General features: G+C 51.0%; 5 protein-coding genes across 5 annotated transcripts; 3 read left to right on the plus strand and 2 right to left on the minus strand.

Annotated features, from left to right (window-relative positions):
- Positions 1 to 561: 561 nt before the first annotated feature.
- Positions 562 to 2,647, minus strand: GLOTRDRAFT_78303 (PH-domain-containing protein). The gene is made up of 4 exons (XM_007869427.1): positions 2,490 to 2,647; positions 2,113 to 2,415; positions 1,431 to 2,039; positions 562 to 1,374 (listed from the first exon to the last, which is right to left on the minus strand). Exons 1-4 carry the CDS (start codon positions 2,580 to 2,582, stop codon positions 895 to 897), a joined length of 1,485 nt encoding a protein of 494 aa, XP_007867618.1. The 5' UTR covers positions 2,583 to 2,647; the 3' UTR covers positions 562 to 894.
- Positions 2,648 to 2,965: 318 nt separating this feature from the next.
- GLOTRDRAFT_78306 (uncharacterized protein) lies at positions 2,966 to 3,735 on the plus strand. Its single transcript, XM_007869428.1, has 5 exons — positions 2,966 to 3,088; positions 3,142 to 3,163; positions 3,217 to 3,280; positions 3,345 to 3,417; positions 3,472 to 3,735. Exons 1-5 carry the CDS (start codon positions 2,996 to 2,998, stop codon positions 3,532 to 3,534), a joined length of 315 nt encoding a protein of 104 aa, XP_007867619.1. The 5' UTR covers positions 2,966 to 2,995; the 3' UTR covers positions 3,535 to 3,735.
- Positions 3,736 to 7,327: 3,592 nt separating this feature from the next.
- GLOTRDRAFT_94629 (uncharacterized protein) lies at positions 7,328 to 8,591 on the plus strand (the record flags this gene model as incomplete). Its single annotated transcript, XM_007869429.1, has 3 exons — positions 7,328 to 7,493; positions 7,538 to 7,973; positions 8,024 to 8,591. 3 exons carry the CDS (start codon positions 7,328 to 7,330, stop codon positions 8,589 to 8,591), a joined length of 1,170 nt encoding a protein of 389 aa, XP_007867620.1.
- Positions 8,592 to 8,916: 325 nt separating this feature from the next.
- Positions 8,917 to 12,119, plus strand: GLOTRDRAFT_130697 (uncharacterized protein; the record flags this gene model as incomplete). Its single annotated transcript, XM_007869474.1, has 14 exons — positions 8,917 to 8,974; positions 9,021 to 9,500; positions 9,556 to 9,602; positions 9,660 to 9,873; positions 9,922 to 10,027; positions 10,080 to 10,150; positions 10,203 to 10,331; positions 10,385 to 10,627; positions 10,682 to 10,778; positions 10,832 to 10,968; positions 11,021 to 11,259; positions 11,313 to 11,408; positions 11,466 to 11,738; positions 11,793 to 12,119. 14 exons carry the CDS (start codon positions 8,917 to 8,919, stop codon positions 12,117 to 12,119), a joined length of 2,517 nt encoding a protein of 838 aa, XP_007867665.1.
- Positions 12,120 to 12,149: 30 nt separating this feature from the next.
- On the minus strand, positions 12,150 to 13,057 carry GLOTRDRAFT_44648 (S-adenosyl-L-methionine-dependent methyltransferase; the record flags this gene model as incomplete). The annotated part of the gene is made up of 5 exons (XM_007869065.1): positions 12,150 to 12,234; positions 12,289 to 12,355; positions 12,410 to 12,831; positions 12,886 to 12,951; positions 13,011 to 13,057. The coding sequence occupies 5 exons, from the start codon at positions 13,055 to 13,057 to the stop codon at positions 12,150 to 12,152; spliced, it is 687 nt and encodes a 228-aa protein (XP_007867256.1).
- Between the last annotated feature and the right edge of the window lie 4,752 nt (positions 13,058 to 17,809).

Genomic DNA, 17,809 nt, shown 5'->3' on the forward strand with positions numbered 1-17,809 from the left:
ACTGCTTTTTCGAGCCAGTGGTACCTTGAAACACGGCAAACTCCTGGGGATTTTCGTCAACACGGATACCGTCAAAATTCGTCGTAATGGTGGACATCAAGTATAGAGAGCAGCAGAATTACTTGTAGGATTTGGACCAGGGCCGTTGAATGGGTGCAGTGGCGTGATACGTCTTCCAAGGCACCGAAGGCAGCGTGTCGGACTCCGGACCTTGGCCAAGTTGCCGGAGCCACAAAAGCTGTACGCTGCGACAGCCACGTGGGACCGCTCTGGTCGGGCGCTTGTTTGGGCGCCTAGCGATGCCGCGGAGCGGTGCGACGACTCCACCGTCAGTCAATCTCCGACCACTGGAAATCCACAAACGCCCATAAGTAAGCATCCCCCAGTCGTGCACTGGCCTCGAGGACGGCCTGCAGCTAGCGCCCGAGCAGCAGCGGTCCAGCCTTTCTGTGAGTCCCAGGACCTGCCTGCAGATGCTCCGCGCCACATGATGGCGATAAGCCTCTTCTTTCCTGTCATCGCAAAGACCCCGCGTCCGCCGGAACAGCCGCGGCCTCGTTCGTGCCAACATCGGTATTGCTGATTACTATTACAGTTCAGGGTGTACACAAAAGTCCCAGTTCCATCAGCCAGCCACTTGTCATTAGGTAACCTACGAAGATGTCGCAGCCCAGAATCCGAGAACGATGGAGAATAGGCTACCGTAACGTCCGCGTACCCCAAGAAGTCCAAGAGTCGTAGTATGTAGGACCCGCGACGGGTCCGCTAAAGATCCACTATGTGACAGAAGGCTGCAGCCCCATGATTACGCCCCGTGAATGGCGGAGAGTCCAGAGTAGGGAGGTTGGGGGATAAGCGGGAGGAAATGTCAAGACGAGGAGGTGACGACAGCTTTTATGCTCTATCCGGAGCGCCCTCTTCAGGCACTGCATTCCCGACGATGCCGCCCGAGCCGGCGCTGACGCTCAAGCGCCTCGCTATGCCCCTGATACCACTGGGGCCCGATCCAGATCCCGAAGCAGCGTGCTGGATCTCGGTTCCTGTGGGCTTTGCGACACTGCTCGCCCCCGCACTCCCAGGCACTACTCCTGCGCCAGATCGACGAGCGATTAGCGCACGAACAGCGCTGAGCCATTTTATCTCTTCCTCTTCGCTGGGCGCACATAGCAGTAGAGTCCGCTTCGTTGTGACTATCTTGAAAGTGTGCTTTTTCTGCACTGCGTCGCCTTCCTCAGAGTTCACGGGCACGGTGGTCGGCGGAGACGTAACACCCGGCGGAGAGACATGTGTAGGACCGGCTCGCTGCTGAGGAAGATCATATTCGAGAGCATCCAATATTTGGGAAAGCGCGATTTGCCGATGTGGCTTCGTGTCCTATGTAGTGAATTGAATTGGACTGCGGTCAGCAACAATGATAAACGAGGACGTACCATATGGCTTCCGGAATACACTAGCTGTTCCCCGGTCAACACAAACCATCGTTTTCTCCAATTCCGCCTCTTCGAGCCGCACTTCATGAGATATCCTGAAGCAACAGGCTTGGAAGCGTCGACCGGCGCGGTCAAGGACTTATTCGGAGAGGCAAAGGTTGCACGGGTCGGGGAAGACGTCGGGAACGAGCGAGGAGCATTCGATGATGCGTCCTCAGATTCAGAAGACGTAAGGGCATGCATATGCAGAGACTGAGTAGGTGGCGAAGGCGTCAGGGGAGGCGGATAGTGGGCGTCGCTGGTGCCGCCCGTGGGGATAGGGATAGGTGCTGAGGTACCAGAATTTTTGGCGGTTGTCTGCATAAGTAACTCCCTCGCGTCCGAGATGGCCTTCACCCATCCTTGCATGTCGTCCTGGGATGAAGCCTGAAGATAGTACGTCCGTGTCGGTGAGACGAGGCCGAACGCATAGGGATGTTTCTTCAGAGCTACAGGAGTACATGCATGAACGTCGATCAGATCGAGCAGACGCAACAGCTCGTATTCGGCACTGGTTTTGTAGTACGCGAGATGGCCGGGGCGGAGAACGAACCACCTCTTCTTCCATGTCTGTTGGTCAAGCACACATGTGAACGCGGGCTACACGCAGCCGTAGCTAGCAGTAAACAAGGGAGGCACCGACCTTCCGCCGCTCGCCCTTCTTGCGCAGATATCCCGCCTTGATCACGCTCTCGTCTGTCGAGCCTTGATGTTTGCCCTTCTTATCGGCAACTGGCCATCCATCGTCATCGTCGTCATCGTCGTCGTCCGACTCTTCCCCGCTTGCTGAACGTCGCTCCGCGATGGCGCCAAGGGCAGGCTGGGTAGAACTCCCAGCAAGGACTCCTCCAGTCAAACTAGCTGATGCAGATGGAGGCGAGATATATTCGGGGACGAAAACGGATTCCGAATCCGATTCAGTTCCTGAAATAGAGACATTCGATTTCTGCAAAGGAGAGAAGTCAGACAGACAGACAGACAGACAGACAGACAGGCGGGCGTCCAGAGAGTGGCTGTTACCTTGGGTTTCGCGACGGAGTGCAGAGACAGCTTTCGCGAAACCTCTTGCGGCGATGGTGGATCTGCTGAGCGCGCAGGCATGGTCATTGTCATGTTAAGGGCCCGGCGGTGTCACGGCGCCGAGTACGAAGAACCAGCGGGAAGAAACTCTCTTGGAGATGACCAGAGCAGTGGGTGGGTGTTTGACGCAGCTCGAAGACGTGACCGCCTATTGTGACATACCGTCACTGTTACATACATAGTAGGCGCCGGTAATCTATCCTGACCACGGTGGGTAGGGAAGTTGGGATACAACGGACGCCCGTCCTCCTGATGAGAAACCGTCTCTGATGCGCAAAAATGCAGCCCATTCCTCTGGCGCCTCTTATCAAGGAAAGCTGGGAGCGCTCAAGTTTTACTAGCTGTGAAGCTGAGAGCAGGTTCGGCTACTCCCGAGAACATTGCTTGCCTAAAATGGACGCTGCTACTCGATAGTGGCGCTTGTCATCGATCTACATCCAACGAACATGTCTCAAGCTAAATTCGACAAAGCCGTTGCCATCGTGCAAAGCCTTCCCAAGGATGGGCCCATCAAGCCCTCTCAAGAGGAGCAGCTTTTCGTAAGAGTTGTCATGTTGTCCGTGATCGATCTAGGGGCTGACCTTCTGCTTAGTTCTACAAATACTATAAGCAGGGTTAGAGAGCTCGGTCTCCATTGTCCGGTCCAGTGATTCTGATGTCCATATAGCCACTCTCGGTGATTGCAATACCACCCGACCTGGGATGTTGGACTTCACTGGCAAGGCCAAATGGTACGTCCGACAATCATGGTTTTCATAGAGGAACATCCTGTAGACGGGTCGATCGGTGACGCAGGGATGCCTGGAAGAGTGTCGAAGGAACATCGAAAGAAGAGGCCATGAACAAGTATGTGGAGAAACTGTTGGAGGTAAGGCGTGAGCCTAGATTTGCGCCGACTGTGCTCTAATTTTGAACAAAACAGATTCTCAAGAAGGCCGACAACGAAGAGGCGAAGAAATTCGTGGCAGAGCTTGAAGCTGCGTAAGCTGTCTCTGACAGCATTGATGAACATGTACATGTACAAGTATCGCGATTGGAAGAATGATCCCGATTGTTTGGATAAGATACATAAGAATGCTATGCACTCCACTGGAACCTAATGTCAGGGCGGGCGCAAGGCAGTCATATGCTGCTAGCAGTTGTCCTCTGAATGTGTAGATCCGTGCAGAAAATTGTACCGGTGTGCTCGAAAAGATGGCTGAATAACTTCGCGCCCCGCGCACCACGACGTCAGCAATAACATCCCGCATATTGCGTTCTCGAAGCCTCGTACATGCTTCACAGCATTGCCACCGCAGTTCGAACCATTAAACGCGGGGGTGACTGAGGTCTGCACAGTAATGTAACCTCTCCCGCGCAGAAGCACCCAAGGATGGCGGTCCAAGTTTGCCCGATAATAGCATGTCTGTCATGGAAGAGATACTGATGGATGGAACGCTCTGCAGTGGCCATGCCTTTGGTATTGCCTTGAAAACGTGTAAGGAGAGAACCAACCTTTAGGCCACCTGCTCAGCGGCCTTGTACACCACCCGAGCTATGATCAAGCTACCCAGCTGCCACCATGCAACGACCTGTGCCTAGAGGATCCTAATACTGGATATGGATTGGCGCACTGGTCTCCTTAAGGTTGAGAACCCACTTTGTATTGCCAACCGTAGAAGTTACCTGTAGGCAACCTGGCAGACTTACAATAGACCCTGAGTCAAATCGACGCAAACCGTGCGCGTGAACACTAAGAAGCATCGACCTCGGAGATATTCAAAGCCCGCGCAATTAGGTACTTCCATGCAAGATGCGGCTCTGGAAACGAGGGAGACTTCGCACCATGACATGCGCGGATCCACTGCGCACTTTCGCGGAGAAGACTTTGTATAGCGATATTGGTGCAGCAGATGACCCCGCGGATGTAATGTGTACTGTTCGCAGAAATGTCTGTATCGGAGTAGCCTTCGCAACGATGACGGTCCAACCAGAAGGCAAGCACAGACAACCCTGGGAACTGCGCCAAGGGGTTCATAAAGGCACGCACCAGGTTAGGAACAAAAGCATGCAAGGATATGGCCTAGGTCCAGGCCTAGCGGCCTTGAGGCAAGCCATATGTCGCGGGGTCAAGTTCCAAGGACGCGTATTCAAGTCGGCTGCGAAGCGCGATCCGTCAAACGTTGGCGCTATTTCCCTGTCAAAGGAATAGTCAAGCCTTTGACCCTGATGCTCTAGGCGCGCGGGCGGAATCAACCGAAGGGCGCTGTGGCAGCCAGGGATTAGAACGACGAGAACCTGTCAATCGCATCACCAGAGGACCAATAACATATGATCATATGTGGTAAGCACCCTGGGTGTGGTGCAATATTTTATTCAGTTTCGGATTGCGCATCGAAATCAGGATATTTCTGCAGTATCAGTATTTTTTTTAACGATCCCAAGCGGGTGTCCCGTCTCCGCAGGGAAGTTGCGGCCATCATGACCGGGGGGATTGCGCCGAAAGCGCCGGTCAAGAATGCCCAGTTGGCTGCAAGTCCCCTTGACTTCCCGCTGATACATCCGACTTAACTAGAAACCAGTGCCACACGCTTACCTCGAGAGCGGGCACGTTGCAGAGAACCCTGGGGATTAGACCCGGAGACTGAAAACGTGCTGTCCACCCTGCAGCGGATCCGTTCATGGGACATGCGTTAGATAGGCTTTTATCTACGGAGGTACGGTCTCACGGCAGGAGCATGGCGATACGGTCCCTCAGATAGGGGCTGAACCGCGCCACCCCCTCCATTGGGATTGCGAGAGGTTGATGCGGTAACAGGAGGCGACAGTACCCAGGAGGGTCACTACAAAGCTCTCGGCCCGGAAACGACTCATGATCGCGACGGTGTTGACGGCAGGAGAGTCTGCCCATGACCGGTGAGACAGCATTACCTCGATCCGGATTGGGCTTGGGATAACCGCTCAATCTCCTCGAGCCCCGACACCACAGGCGGGAACGAGGCTCGTGGCTTCAGAATATTGCGACGATATTGCAGGCCAGCGATGGCGTGAAAGACGTATACTGCCAGACGGCAGCGATAAGGAAGAGGGACTCCGGGGAAGATGGAGTGGGATATGCACACTGGAGTACCAAAGGTAGACTCAAGATCGTGCATGCGGCTGAATGGTACATTGACTCCGTGGTTGACTGCTGTGTAGCAATGACGCAGGCCTGAGGCAAGGATACGGTGACTTGACAAGACTTCCTGTCAATCGACCCAAACGAGGCAAAGCCTCTGGCAGCGTTGATAAATTATGGCCCTCGTTGCTGCATCCACAGCCACAGGGTTGAGCATGCGACGGACGTGCGGGAAAACGTCCACTGTAGCCATTGGCCGTGGCTAAGGAGATGATCATGATTAGCTGATCCCGTAAGGCTCCCAGGGCAGACGGGAAAGAATGTAAGGCACATAAGAATCAAGCACGATCGCTCGAGTCTCTAGCCGACCAGAAGGTCGTTGTCCAGACTGTCCAATAGGGGGCAAACAGGGAGAAGCCGAAGGACAGAGTACGCTATGCTGGATCGACCGTAGTGCGTGGACGCCGAGGTTCACCCGATCACGATCGTTATCCGGTTTCATCGTAGACTCTGCTTTCCCCAGGAGCACCGGACGAAGAGACCTCCGAACCCTGCGCACTCTCCAAATGCGGTCTTTGGGTAGTTGTCCATGAGAACCGGAGGGGGTAGTTCCGATCACGACCCAAGTATCGACAAAGCCAGTCGGTATCAGTGATGAGATCGCCGTCACACGAGAAGGAAAGTGTGTATAATGGGACGAGTCCTTCGAAGGAGTCATCCAGGATCGTTGGTCGCGGTCGTCGGGATCACTGCGGCTTAGCACTGAGCGCTAAGATCCAGTAATAAGGCGGCCCATGACATGCTTGGAAATCGTCGACGAGAATTGATCTGGAGGGCAGCGCGCGGCATCCATACATTGCATAGCAGTATCAAGTCAGGAAGCAATGTGCTACTCACAATTAGGCCCTGTAATCACATTGGCCGCATTAGCCAGATTGCGGGACAAGGCGCAGCTACAGTTAGGACAATATAGCATTGCATCCCAGCACGATAAAAGCAGTCAGCAGTAGTAGATGCTGCGGGCCTATCGTCCCGACCCATAGCTGATCTGGTACCTAATCGTAGTCAACTCATCAATTTCTGGCATGAAGTAGATACGTACGTGGTAGGAGGGACAGAAGGATTGTGTACGGTGCGATATGCACGCACTTGGGGCTCCGAAGACCATGGAAATGATCTGTCGGCTGTAAGGTACACGTAAGCTGTCTATGAAAGATAAAAAGCATGCTCATAGCTGCACCTGCTATAGACTTGATGAGGACTGACCGGGTCAGTCACAATTAGAAGAGTGCTCCTGGAAAGCCCTCGTGCCTAAGAAGGTTAGAATCTTCACCTATATCCAACCCCTAAGACGTGCCCGAGGACAACTTAGCGTTGGGATATTGAAGCTTCACGACTGGATAGCAAGCATGGACTTGAACCAGCTGACTAGTAAGTCAGTCCAGCCGGCAGGGGTCGCAAAGAACTATCAGGATATTAGCTCCCCCACGTGCACGTGCTACTCAACACGTGCACAAGATCCTCGCTTCGAAGTGGCGGATCGCCCGGGAGAAGCCAAACTTCGAACAAAAGCAGTCTCTCAGACCTGATATAGGCTACTATAAGTCTTCTTGATCCAACCTTCAATATAAAGGGGCTCGTATGAACAAGATGGTATCAACGCCGTCTACTCACCTCCATCATGTCCTGTACCGTTTGTCGGCTGCCCTTCGTACCAGGGCCTGCATCCGCTAACCCCAGGCCGATACCGCCGGGCATCCTTAACGAAAGACAGTACAGATATTTCGCGTACGGGCTCGGGATAGGATACCAGATAATCGGAGTAGTAAACCCGGTGGAATATCTCGGTGAGTTCCCGTCGCCGTTTTGTGAGACGAACCGGTCGGTTTAGAACACAAGCTAGATTCGAACATGTTTGCAGTCCGAGCGGGCCTTCCGCTGCTGGATATGATCCAATGGGAATCGCATGGTGGCACCGTAAGTCCGTCTCACAAGTATCCGCGCGAGACAACCGCTAAGCAGTCGAAGTTCGTCATATGTCACACCGTATGTGGCGCGCTCCTTCGCCGGACGACGCATGCTGAGGAAGACTCTGTCGACTCCCTGACGGACCTTGTCGAGTTGGAACGCATCCTTGGGCGACCTCAGGCAGGCTCCCAGGCAGGACGTTTCCGGCATGTTAAATATGAAGACGTTCGCTGTGGTAAACTGAAACGTGTTGATCTGACGCCATTCTGGTTGGATGGGAATGAGGAGGGCGGTAATACCTTCGATTTTCAGTCTCTAAAAGCCAGCAATCTGGGTTTCATCCTGAATCGACCGGATACGTACGTGAATATCTCTTCGTCCGGTTTCACTGGAGTGCTTACCGTACCAGCTTTCCGAAATTCCATGAAACCGTCAATCCCGACCGGTTGAGGAGCCTCGACAATGCAACTGTAACAAAAGATGTGATCACTAACTTGCCGACGGACGTCTTGGAGTCACTTGTGATACGGATGGAAACCCCGGCTTACGTCCAGTTCGCCTCGAGTTGTCGCCTTCTGAGGCGTCATGCAGTGACGGCTTGGCAGAGGCACGCACGCTCTCGCGTTCTCGAGCTCGGCTGGGCAGTACCCCTGTCGTCGGAATACGAGCAGGGGAAAAAGCAAGGCATCGTTATGGCGAACGCAAAAGAGTCCCCGGCGGATGCAGACTGGTTGCTCTATCTGAGTCACGTTCATCGTACCCAGAGCATGAATGTTCGAGAGTGGATATGGGGTCTATGCCAGGAGATCAAACGAGCACGCGACGCACTCAGGCCAGACAGCGAAGTAGCTGAAATCGTTGTTGACGGCGAACGGAGGAAAAGTCCAAGCAGATTAGGCTTGGAGAAGCAGGTTGGGCCCATGAGTAGTATGTTCCAGCAGATTAAGCAGGCGCAGAACATGGCAAAGCAACGATGAACAGGCATGATGGACGTACGCGTATACGTAGACACCTTAGGAAGTACTTCAAGTTGGCTGTAGTAGTACTTCAGTTCTCTAAACCGATCACAGACAGTACAAGACAAGTGTCCCACATCGACACAGGATCGCAAGTGAACTGCAGTTGACGGGGACGGCAGTGACGGCACTCTCAGTCCTGATTGACACGGAACTACATAAGCGGGTGTTTGTTTGTACATGTTAAGATCTAAAGGCCTTGATACACAGAGGCAAATAAAGAATCTGAGATCTCGATCACAAATATCCCAGATTCCCAAAACACCCCCTTTTGCAGCGACTTGTGATGGCTGGTCCTGGTATACGGTTGCCCAAGCAGCTCCAGGAGCAGATAGAACAAGCAGGTGCGCATATCCAAACATGAAAGACTCCAAGCTGACCTGGAGGAAGGGACCAGCCACAGCCATCGGACACGGCACGCCAGACCGCAAATTTCTCGCAAAGAGGCCAGGAAGCAGGAGAGGCAACAGCGCAAACAGAATCGGGCTCAGTTCTTCTTGGGGCAGTCTAGCAAGCGCCAGGCTCAGGGCCCTGAGCATGAAGACGTCCCAGCTGCAAAAAAGGTTCGATTCTCCCCTTCGGACGCGCCTGTGGACGCTCGCAAGAGCCGCCCAGCGGTTGACCCCGTCTTAAAACCTGCGAGGAAAGGAAAGGAGAAGAAGGACGGGAATAACGACGGGCGTTTGTCTACAACTGCACTGGAACGCTTAGCAAGCAAGACCGACCGCAATGCGAGATCAGTTCCGCGTACTCCGCAGGAAGAACAGGAAGACGCGTACATCGCCTATCTTGAACAAAAGCTGGGCTGGAGGAAAGGGAAGGGGAAAACAGGTCTTTATGGGAGGGGCTTTGAAGACGATGGTCTCAATGGTATGTGATCCGTCCGACATTCATCTAGCCATGTTACTCACATGCATTTATCAAGATTTGCTTCTGGAGCTGGACGATTTTGACAGTTCATCTCCTGATACTGTACGTATGCCGCAATATTTCACACTCTCCCCCTGCATTGCCTGACATGAACGACAGTCGAACAAGGGGCGTAGTACTCGTACGCTCGAAAGTGACGCAGAGCTCTTGGTAGATGGGGACTCAGATAATGAAGCCAGTACCTCCGGGTCGAACGGTGACTCCGACGACAAGTCATGGCACGGTATTGAACCGGCTGAGGGCGAGGATCCGGCTGCCGAAGTGGAATTGAGGCACCCCTCAACTGAACCGGATTCAGATAAGCCTTCCCATAGTGAGCAAATTTATCTCTCACCTCCCTTGATTGACTCACATCTGCTAGGCATCCGATACGTTCCTCCTCACCTTCGTCGGTCGCAGGAGAACACCCAACAACCATCGGAAGAGATCACCAAGCTAACTCGCCTCCTGAAAGGACAGCTGAACAGGTATATCTCCTTCCTTCACCATGTGAATTTAGCTGAATGGTACCCTGCGTAGGTTGACCGAGCAGAATATTTCATCTATTGTAGACGGAATCGAAGAAATATATCGGAAACACCGGAGACATGGTCTGCTCCATATGTCTTCCGGGTGTAATCCATTACTAATCAAAGAGTCTAGACGTTACTTCTACCTTAACGAAGCTGATAATTGACGGCATAGCGTCCCACTCCATCGTGCTGGACTCATACGTCGTACTTCACGCCGCATTCGTAGCCAGCATGCACAAAATTGTCGGCAACGAATTTGGTACGCTTGAAACTGCTGCTGCGATACCTCATTATGACTCCTCCTTCCTTCAGCGGCTTATTTCACCCAGACCGTCGTATCCTCATATGAACGTTATTATCATGACACCCTGGAACAAGCCCAGGAGAACGATACGGAGACGAAAGGCAAAGAGTGCTCTAATCTGATAGTCCTCCTATCGGAACTCTACAATTTCCAAGTCGTATCGTGCATCCTTATATATGACGTTATCCGGGACCTGCTTAGCAAAGACCTCACTGAATGGAACGTGGAGCTACTACTCAAGATCGCTCGGAGTAAGCTGTCCTCTGTCGGTATTTACCTTGGCAAATGATTCTAACATAGGACAGACTCCGGTCCTCAGCTCCGCCATGATGATCCATCTGCGCTCAAAGACATCATCCAGATTGTTCAGGGCAGATTGTCTGGACAGTCGGATAACTTGAGGTAGCCATGATCCACTCGTCTAGCATAAGAATGCATACTTATGACAGTCGTAGTTCGCGTACTCGGTTCATGCTAGAGACGCTGATCAATTTGAAGAATAACAAGTTGAAAACCAACGCAGCTCCAGGCAGTGCTGAAACCATCGAGCGCCTCAAGAAATATTTGTCGGGTCTTGGTAAACGGCGACATGGTGCGTGGGATCACATTTATAGCTTGAGCGGGACTGACTTCCTCTTCTGCAGTGCTTGGGCACGAACCTCTACGGATAACGCTGGAAGACCTACATACCGCAGAGAGTAAGGGGAAATGGTGGCTCGTCGGCGCCGCATGGAACGGCAATCCTCTGGTGGATCGGCTGGATAACAGCACACCAGAATCAAAACTCGACAATACCGAAAGCACTCTGGTGAAACTGGCTCGTAAACAGGGGATGAACACGGATATCCGTCGTAGTATCTTTGTTGTCTTAATGAGCAGCGAGGTAAGGATTATTCGTTATCCGCGCTCGCCAACTTATGTTAACGCGAAACACAGGATTACCTTGATGCATGTGAACGTCTTGGACAGCTGAATTTGACGGAGGTGCAGCAGCGGGAGATCGTGCGCGTCATACTACACTGCTGTGGGAAGGTACGTCGCTGACGCGTGCCTCAGCTGCCTCGCCATGCTGATAGGATGTCTCTTCAGGAAAAGGCTTACAACCCCTTCTACACTCTGGTGTGCCAGCAGTTATGCCGTACGTCGCACTCGTACAAGATCACCCTTCAATTCTGCCTCTGGGATTTCCTTCGGGACATGGGCGAATCCAATGTCGGCGGGGCTGAGGTCATCAAGAACACGGGTGAGAATGAACCTGGATTTTCGACGGGCAAGACCATCTCCAATGCGAAAATGCAGAACATAGCCAAGGCGTACGCTTGGTGGATAGCAAAAGACTGCTGCCCTATCTCGATCCTCAAGGTACGGCTACCTACAGCATTGACAGCGTAATCGGACCTGATGGACATTCCACAGCCTGTCGACTTTACTATGCTGAAACTGCAGACGCGCACGTTCTTCAAGGAATTCTTTATCCAACTGTTTATCAGCAGTCAAGCGACCAATCCCACGGAACAAGTTGCTCCGAGGGACGCGCCATTGACTCGCAACAGGGCCGCCATTGAGCAGATTTTCATCCGCGCCACTCGGATCGAGGCCCTTGCCCTGGGATTGTTGTATTTCCTATCCGAGGCGTTCCGGCACGAGAATGAAGAGGACAGCCGGGGCAAACTGGTCAAATGGGCAGTAGATGTGGCCAAGGATACCCTGAATACCGGCATGGACATAGTGCCGAATCTCTAGGCGATTCTTCTAATTCCACGCTGTCTTCCATTACGAGCGTTTTCGGAACGCGACAGTTGAGACGATGCTACCTGTCTTGCCACCATAAGTGAACGTGGGATGTTGAATCCTAGAGCTATGGCGACGCTATGTTAATTGCGCACACTGCATACGAGAGGCGTCCACTTACTGGTACTCTAGGCCTGTTTCAGCGACCAGAAACTCAGTCTTCAACTCTTCCTCCGTGAAGTTACAGGCTATTATATTCGGGTCAGAAAGCCGTGCCATAGAATAGAGCGGAGGCTGCTTACATGTTATAAGGAAATGTCCTCCGGGTTTGAGTATACTAGCCACTCTCTTTGAATATTTCGACCTTGGTATCGTCCCGTCGGGTTTGCGTTCCATCAGAGCGATGGCGTCAAACGTCCCTTTGTCCATGAGCAGGTCCCACGCATCGGTAGCATCAATTGACGGCGGGACTTCGTTGAGAAAATCGCACAGGTTTAATGCGATGTCCCCCTTATTCTTGGAAGAGGCAATTGCCTTCGACAGCTTGACAGCATCGGGGCTATAGTCTATCCCAGCAATCCTGGCGGCATCATAGCCGTTCTCTGCCAATGCAAAGAGTAATGTTCCGTTTCCGCTGCCAATCTCCAAGATAGATGGGTTTCTGCTTGGCGGGACGTGCTCCAAAGCCCAGTCTACCATCTTTTCTATGCTTTCTTGCCCAAACCTAGGTGTCATATGTAGTGATAGCTTATCATATATCGAAGGGATCTGTGGATACCATATTTCTCCTTCATCGCCGTTCTCTGCGAAATTGGCGAGCTCCTCTTCATAAACCTGATCCCAGCTGATGAAACAATATATGTGATAGGCAAGCCCGTGTGGTTATAAAACATAATCACTCACTGTTCCTTTGTTCCAAGTTTCGAAGGCTTCAGATCCACACTGCTCATGCTGGTGGACAGACAGTTGGATGATGAGAGCAGTCCAGCGAACTTAGATTGGGCGGATCGCTTAGTAAGCAGATTTACCATCCCTGTTGGCTCGGATCCCGCCGGGAGTAGTGCTTCACAGGACCCCCGATAATCATTATAAATGCCGAGGACCCATAAGTAGACCCATTTTGTCCGGAAGAAAATCGCCGATTTTGGACCTTTTGTCCGGAAAAAAACAGGCATCACAGCGAAAAAGTGGCTCTAAAAGGCAACTGTGGCGTGGGTACGTCTAAATTTAGCTTCCCCGGCAGGTGCCGGGGTAAATATGGTGTCGAAATGGCCAAGTCTGACCAAAATGTCCGGAAAAAAATCAGGCCTGTTCTCCAGGCTCCTAGAACTAGTGTTGCTCCTGCAGTGAAGTTGCAGTGTCGCACAGTGGAGTTTTTGACACTTCAACCCGAATGAAGTGAAGTTGCAGGCGCTTCAAAGTCTTCATTGAAGTCGGAAGACCAGCCGCGGAATATCCCGTACCATTCCCACGTACATGTGGCGGAGTGACTGACTGGTCCTCATAAGACGAACTCGGGGGACATTTGTGTATACAGAGTATGTAGAAACTAATAACAATGAATCTCAGCCGTATGCGACACGACTATGTATAGTGATGTATGTACCTAATAACAATGAATCTATCGTATACTTGTCAGGTACATGTGTAGCTCAGTGTGAACACGAGACTCACCTCAGCCGTATGCGACACGACTGAGGGAAAGGAAAAGGGGAAAGGGGGAGAGCATCCGTATATACCCGAACGCGCTCGTCACAGTGAAAACGGTGAAAGTGCTTCTTCACATTGTATCCTCAACAGAGTACTCAAAAATGCACTAATAATGCCCATACCATCTGCCCGCGAATACATTTCCAAAAATTGAGTCGACACCTTGTCATATGGACTCCTGACGAATTCTTTGAGCCCAGTGCAAACTGCCAGTATGCTATGGAGGTTATCTGCCACGGCCATTCTATTATTGTCTCTGCACGGGGTATGACGCGCAGTAGATACGACTCTATGCGACTCGGACACCACTTGGACGGGGGGCGAGTACGTCTGGTGGCGCGCGCCAAGCGCGCGCTGCCATTCACGGTCAGCACGTGGTCATGATCAGACTTCAATGCAGTCTGCAAAGCCAATTCATGACGACTGTGCAGTGGGTGAAGTACATGAAACTTGAAGTGAAGTGAGACAGTCTGCAAAGTGACCTCACTGCAGGAGCAACACTACCTAGAACCATCCGTCTCGCGTCCTCGATCCTCTCTGCTAGGGCGTGTGTGAAGATGTTATCTAATATGGCTTATATAATGTTGTTTATTTATAGTTGTGTTTCCTGATTAAGCCGAACGGTGAGGATGAGGACGCTATGAGACGGCTGGCCCAACGTCTTTGCTATTGCGCCCCCGCGTAAACACGACCAAATATTACCTTTTCGAGAACAATATCATGTGACCTCCGATCCCTCCGGCCGCGCCACTAAAAATAACTGGACCCAGCCGTATTAAGTAAACGCCAATTACATTGCCATGATATTATTTTGATGTGAAAGATTTGTATTGCTTCTTTAGTCTAGTGGTTATGCGGTATGCATTGGCACCTGGAAGTCTAGAGTTCAATTCCTGCTTGTGCACAGTTTTTGATTTGTGCTTTAGGGTTAGGGTTTATTAACTTTCCTTACGGTTGCCTTTTATATTTACCTTGTCAACCACATGTATCACAGCTATATAGATTTCAATGAAATTCTATTTCGCCCCATCTATATGACCCTCTTAGTCCAGACTTGAGACACTCTTACTGGCCGGACACGCGCGCGGCGGGAAGACCGCGTTTGCCGGCATCATGTGACATTCTTCTCGATATGGTATATTTGTACATGTTTGCACGGGGGCGCAGTAAAGCTACCTCTGGCCCAACTCGTCGTCCGAGGTTTCACCGGAATTATGTAAGGTAGCTAAGCGACTAACGACGCGTCGGTTTACTGTTGGTTTATTGACGTTCGTCGACTGCCCGATTCGGATTGAGGCTTGCTCTTCGAGCATGTCCTCTGCTCGTCCGCGCATTGACGGTGTCATGGACTTAAAGATGTCCATATCAGAGTAGTGCTCTATCTGTATTATTGATGACATGCACGTTCACCAACTGCACTGGGAACATCCCAATTCAACAAACAAAACAATGAATGACTATTTACCACAACAGTCTAGATAGGGCAAGCTGCTCTGGTCTCTCTCTTTCTCTTTGCATACCAAAGCCAAAGAAGACTAGCTACACACACAATGTTATAAGGTCTCAGGCTACTCTGCAATGAATGAAGAACTTGGTGCTTGGAGTTTGCATTGTATTTAAATTAATCTATTCATCGAAGATATAGCAACAGACCCCTAGACACTCATGCATTATTGTTTCACTATCTAAGAAATGGCTTTCTATATTGCCGTCAGATTTTATCCCCGTCCCCCCGCCGTCAATGCGCGGACGAGCAGAGGACATACTCGAAGAGCAAGCCTCAATCCGAATCGGGCAGTCGACGAACATCAATAAACCAACAGTAAACCAACGCGTCATTAGTCGCTTAGCTACCTTACATAATTCCGGTGAAACCTCGGACGACGAGTTGGGCCAGCCGTCTCATACTATCATTGGGGGGGTTCTGTAAAAACTTGACAATATGACCAGCCAAGGGCTACCTTCTTCATCATTCCCTGTTATTTCACTCAGGCATCATAGTATACCTTCCTAAGTACCATCTGCAAAAAGAATGATCTCGATTCACTATGTACAGAGTAATACAGAGAGATGCCGCACACAGACGGCACTTGCGGGGAGTAATGTAAAAATGTCACGCGCGGGTAACACTATCCGATCCGCACGCATCTGTCACGCATCTGTCACGCCCTTGCATCAGCAAATTTTCCCATAACTGGTATCTGAATACCATTAGCATATAATCAATTAAAATAAGTACCGGTATTACAATATGTACCAGACTTGTGGACGGCTGGGCCAGCCATTATATTTGGATGGCACATGTTGCAAGACTCCCGCAAGAAGTACAATATGTACCAGACTTATACATATTCCAAGCTCAGGCCAGCTTGCTTTGACCCATAATCAAACTATCAGCTGTCTTTTGCTTGATATTCCAGATCCCTGGAATGAAAAGGGGGGCATTGGCTGATGAACACAATAAACAGTGTATAATTGCTCAGACTAGCTACTAGACAGGATTTGCTATGGCTAGACATTCAACACAGTACTATCTGCTGACCCATACCCTCCACACAACCCACTCAATGGAAAGCAAGCCATGTCACTACAATAAACCAGATAGGTGAGATGAGAGACATACCTGGTGCACTAGTCATCTTGTATGCGTAGAACCCGGCAGCGGTAGACCTGCAGAACAGATTAGAACACTCAGTCATCAGTCATGTCACTAAACATGAGAAACATATCTAGCAAGCATGACTCAGACTTGTCACTCCGACAATCTGAGAACCTATGAATATGGGCACACAGTAACACAGAGAAATGGCTTACCCACGACCAAGACACGCCGATACACGATGAGGGCCACTTCTAGGTCGCATCAACCCCGCCATACACGCGCTGTAGGAAGGTACTTAGGCGGTTTAAGTAGAGGCAACGGGTTCACAAAGAGAACTTACCCACGGAGAGTTATAGTAGATGGTGTTGATGCCACCATTCAGAAGCATGTGAGAGCTGTGTAAGGGCCTTAGTCGTGATACGAGGGAGAGAGGGGATGAGCAACGATGTCGAACTGCGGCGCACTTTTAAGTCAAGTTCAAAGTCCGCCATGTTGAACTTAGCACGTGAGGCGACGCGCATCAGTCAGGCGCCGGTGGTTGCTTTGTTGCTAAGGGTATATATATAGAATGATAAGATAATCCTCTGGTAAGCGTATCTCAACAGGCGGTTGGCTTATCATAAATACAAGTCTGGTATTCAGCTGGTAATGCGATTGTAGACGTGCTAAAATAACTGGAATAAGCGCCAGCCACTACCAGCCGCGGGACAATTTGCCGATGTGGGCCCTTGGAGTTCTGTAAAATCTACCATACGAGCACTTCACAAGCCTGCAGCTATTATCGGGTGGGCGCAGGAGGTTTACACATACAGGAAACACCTCCTCTAGGCAAGCCGATATATGCCGGGGCCGTGTAGGCTGGCAGATCTACCCATCAAGTGGCCATCAGACCTGTTACAGTGGGCACTTTGGATGGTGTTCAACCTCCCATACGACAAGGGGCCAATTTGAGGCAATTCTGACTTCACAGACCATCTGTATGGTATACAATGCATATACGTACCAACCCGCTAAGCTCCCTGTAGCATACTTCTCGAGATTTCGGAGTTCTGTAAAAAATCTAACTTTTACAGAACCCCCCCAATGATAGTAGCGTCCTCATCCTCACCGTTCGGCTTAATCAGGAAACACAACTATAAATAAACAACATTATATAAGCCATATTAGATAACATCTTCACACACGCCCTAGCAGAGAGGATCGAGGACGTGAGACGGATGGTTCTAGGAGCCTGCCTGTTCTCCAGAATCGGCTGATTTGTCCATAAAAAATCAGCCATTGAGGGCTCTAAAGTCCCAAAATTTGTCCGGAACCTGATCAGGCATTTATACCAATTATCAGGGTCCTTGCTTCACTCATTAGAAAGTATGCACATTGATGCCACTATGGG

The sequence above is a fragment of the Gloeophyllum trabeum genome, assembly GCF_000344685.1.
Source record: "Gloeophyllum trabeum ATCC 11539 unplaced genomic scaffold GLOTRscaffold_00009, whole genome shotgun sequence".
NCBI lineage: Eukaryota > Fungi > Basidiomycota > Agaricomycetes > Gloeophyllales > Gloeophyllaceae > Gloeophyllum > Gloeophyllum trabeum.

Coding starts and splice junctions, on each gene's coding strand:
- GLOTRDRAFT_78306 (XM_007869428.1), top strand. CDS start 2,996: ATGTCTCAAGCTAAATTCGACAAAGCCGTTGCCATCGTGCAAAGCCTT. Junction 3,164..3,216: donor CTACAAATACTATAAGCAGG/GTTAGAGAGCTC, acceptor ATGTCCATATAG/CCACTCTCGGTGATTGCAAT. Junction 3,281..3,344: donor TTCACTGGCAAGGCCAAATG/GTACGTCCGACA, acceptor TCGGTGACGCAG/GGATGCCTGGAAGAGTGTCG.
- GLOTRDRAFT_78303 (XM_007869427.1), bottom strand. CDS start 2,582: ATGACAATGACCATGCCTGCGCGCTCAGCAGATCCACCATCGCCGCAA. Junction 2,040..2,112: donor AGAAGGGCGAGCGGCGGAAG/GTCGGTGCCTCC, acceptor CTTGACCAACAG/ACATGGAAGAAGAGGTGGTT. Junction 1,375..1,430: donor TGTATTCCGGAAGCCATATG/GTACGTCCTCGT, acceptor TTCACTACATAG/GACACGAAGCCACATCGGCA.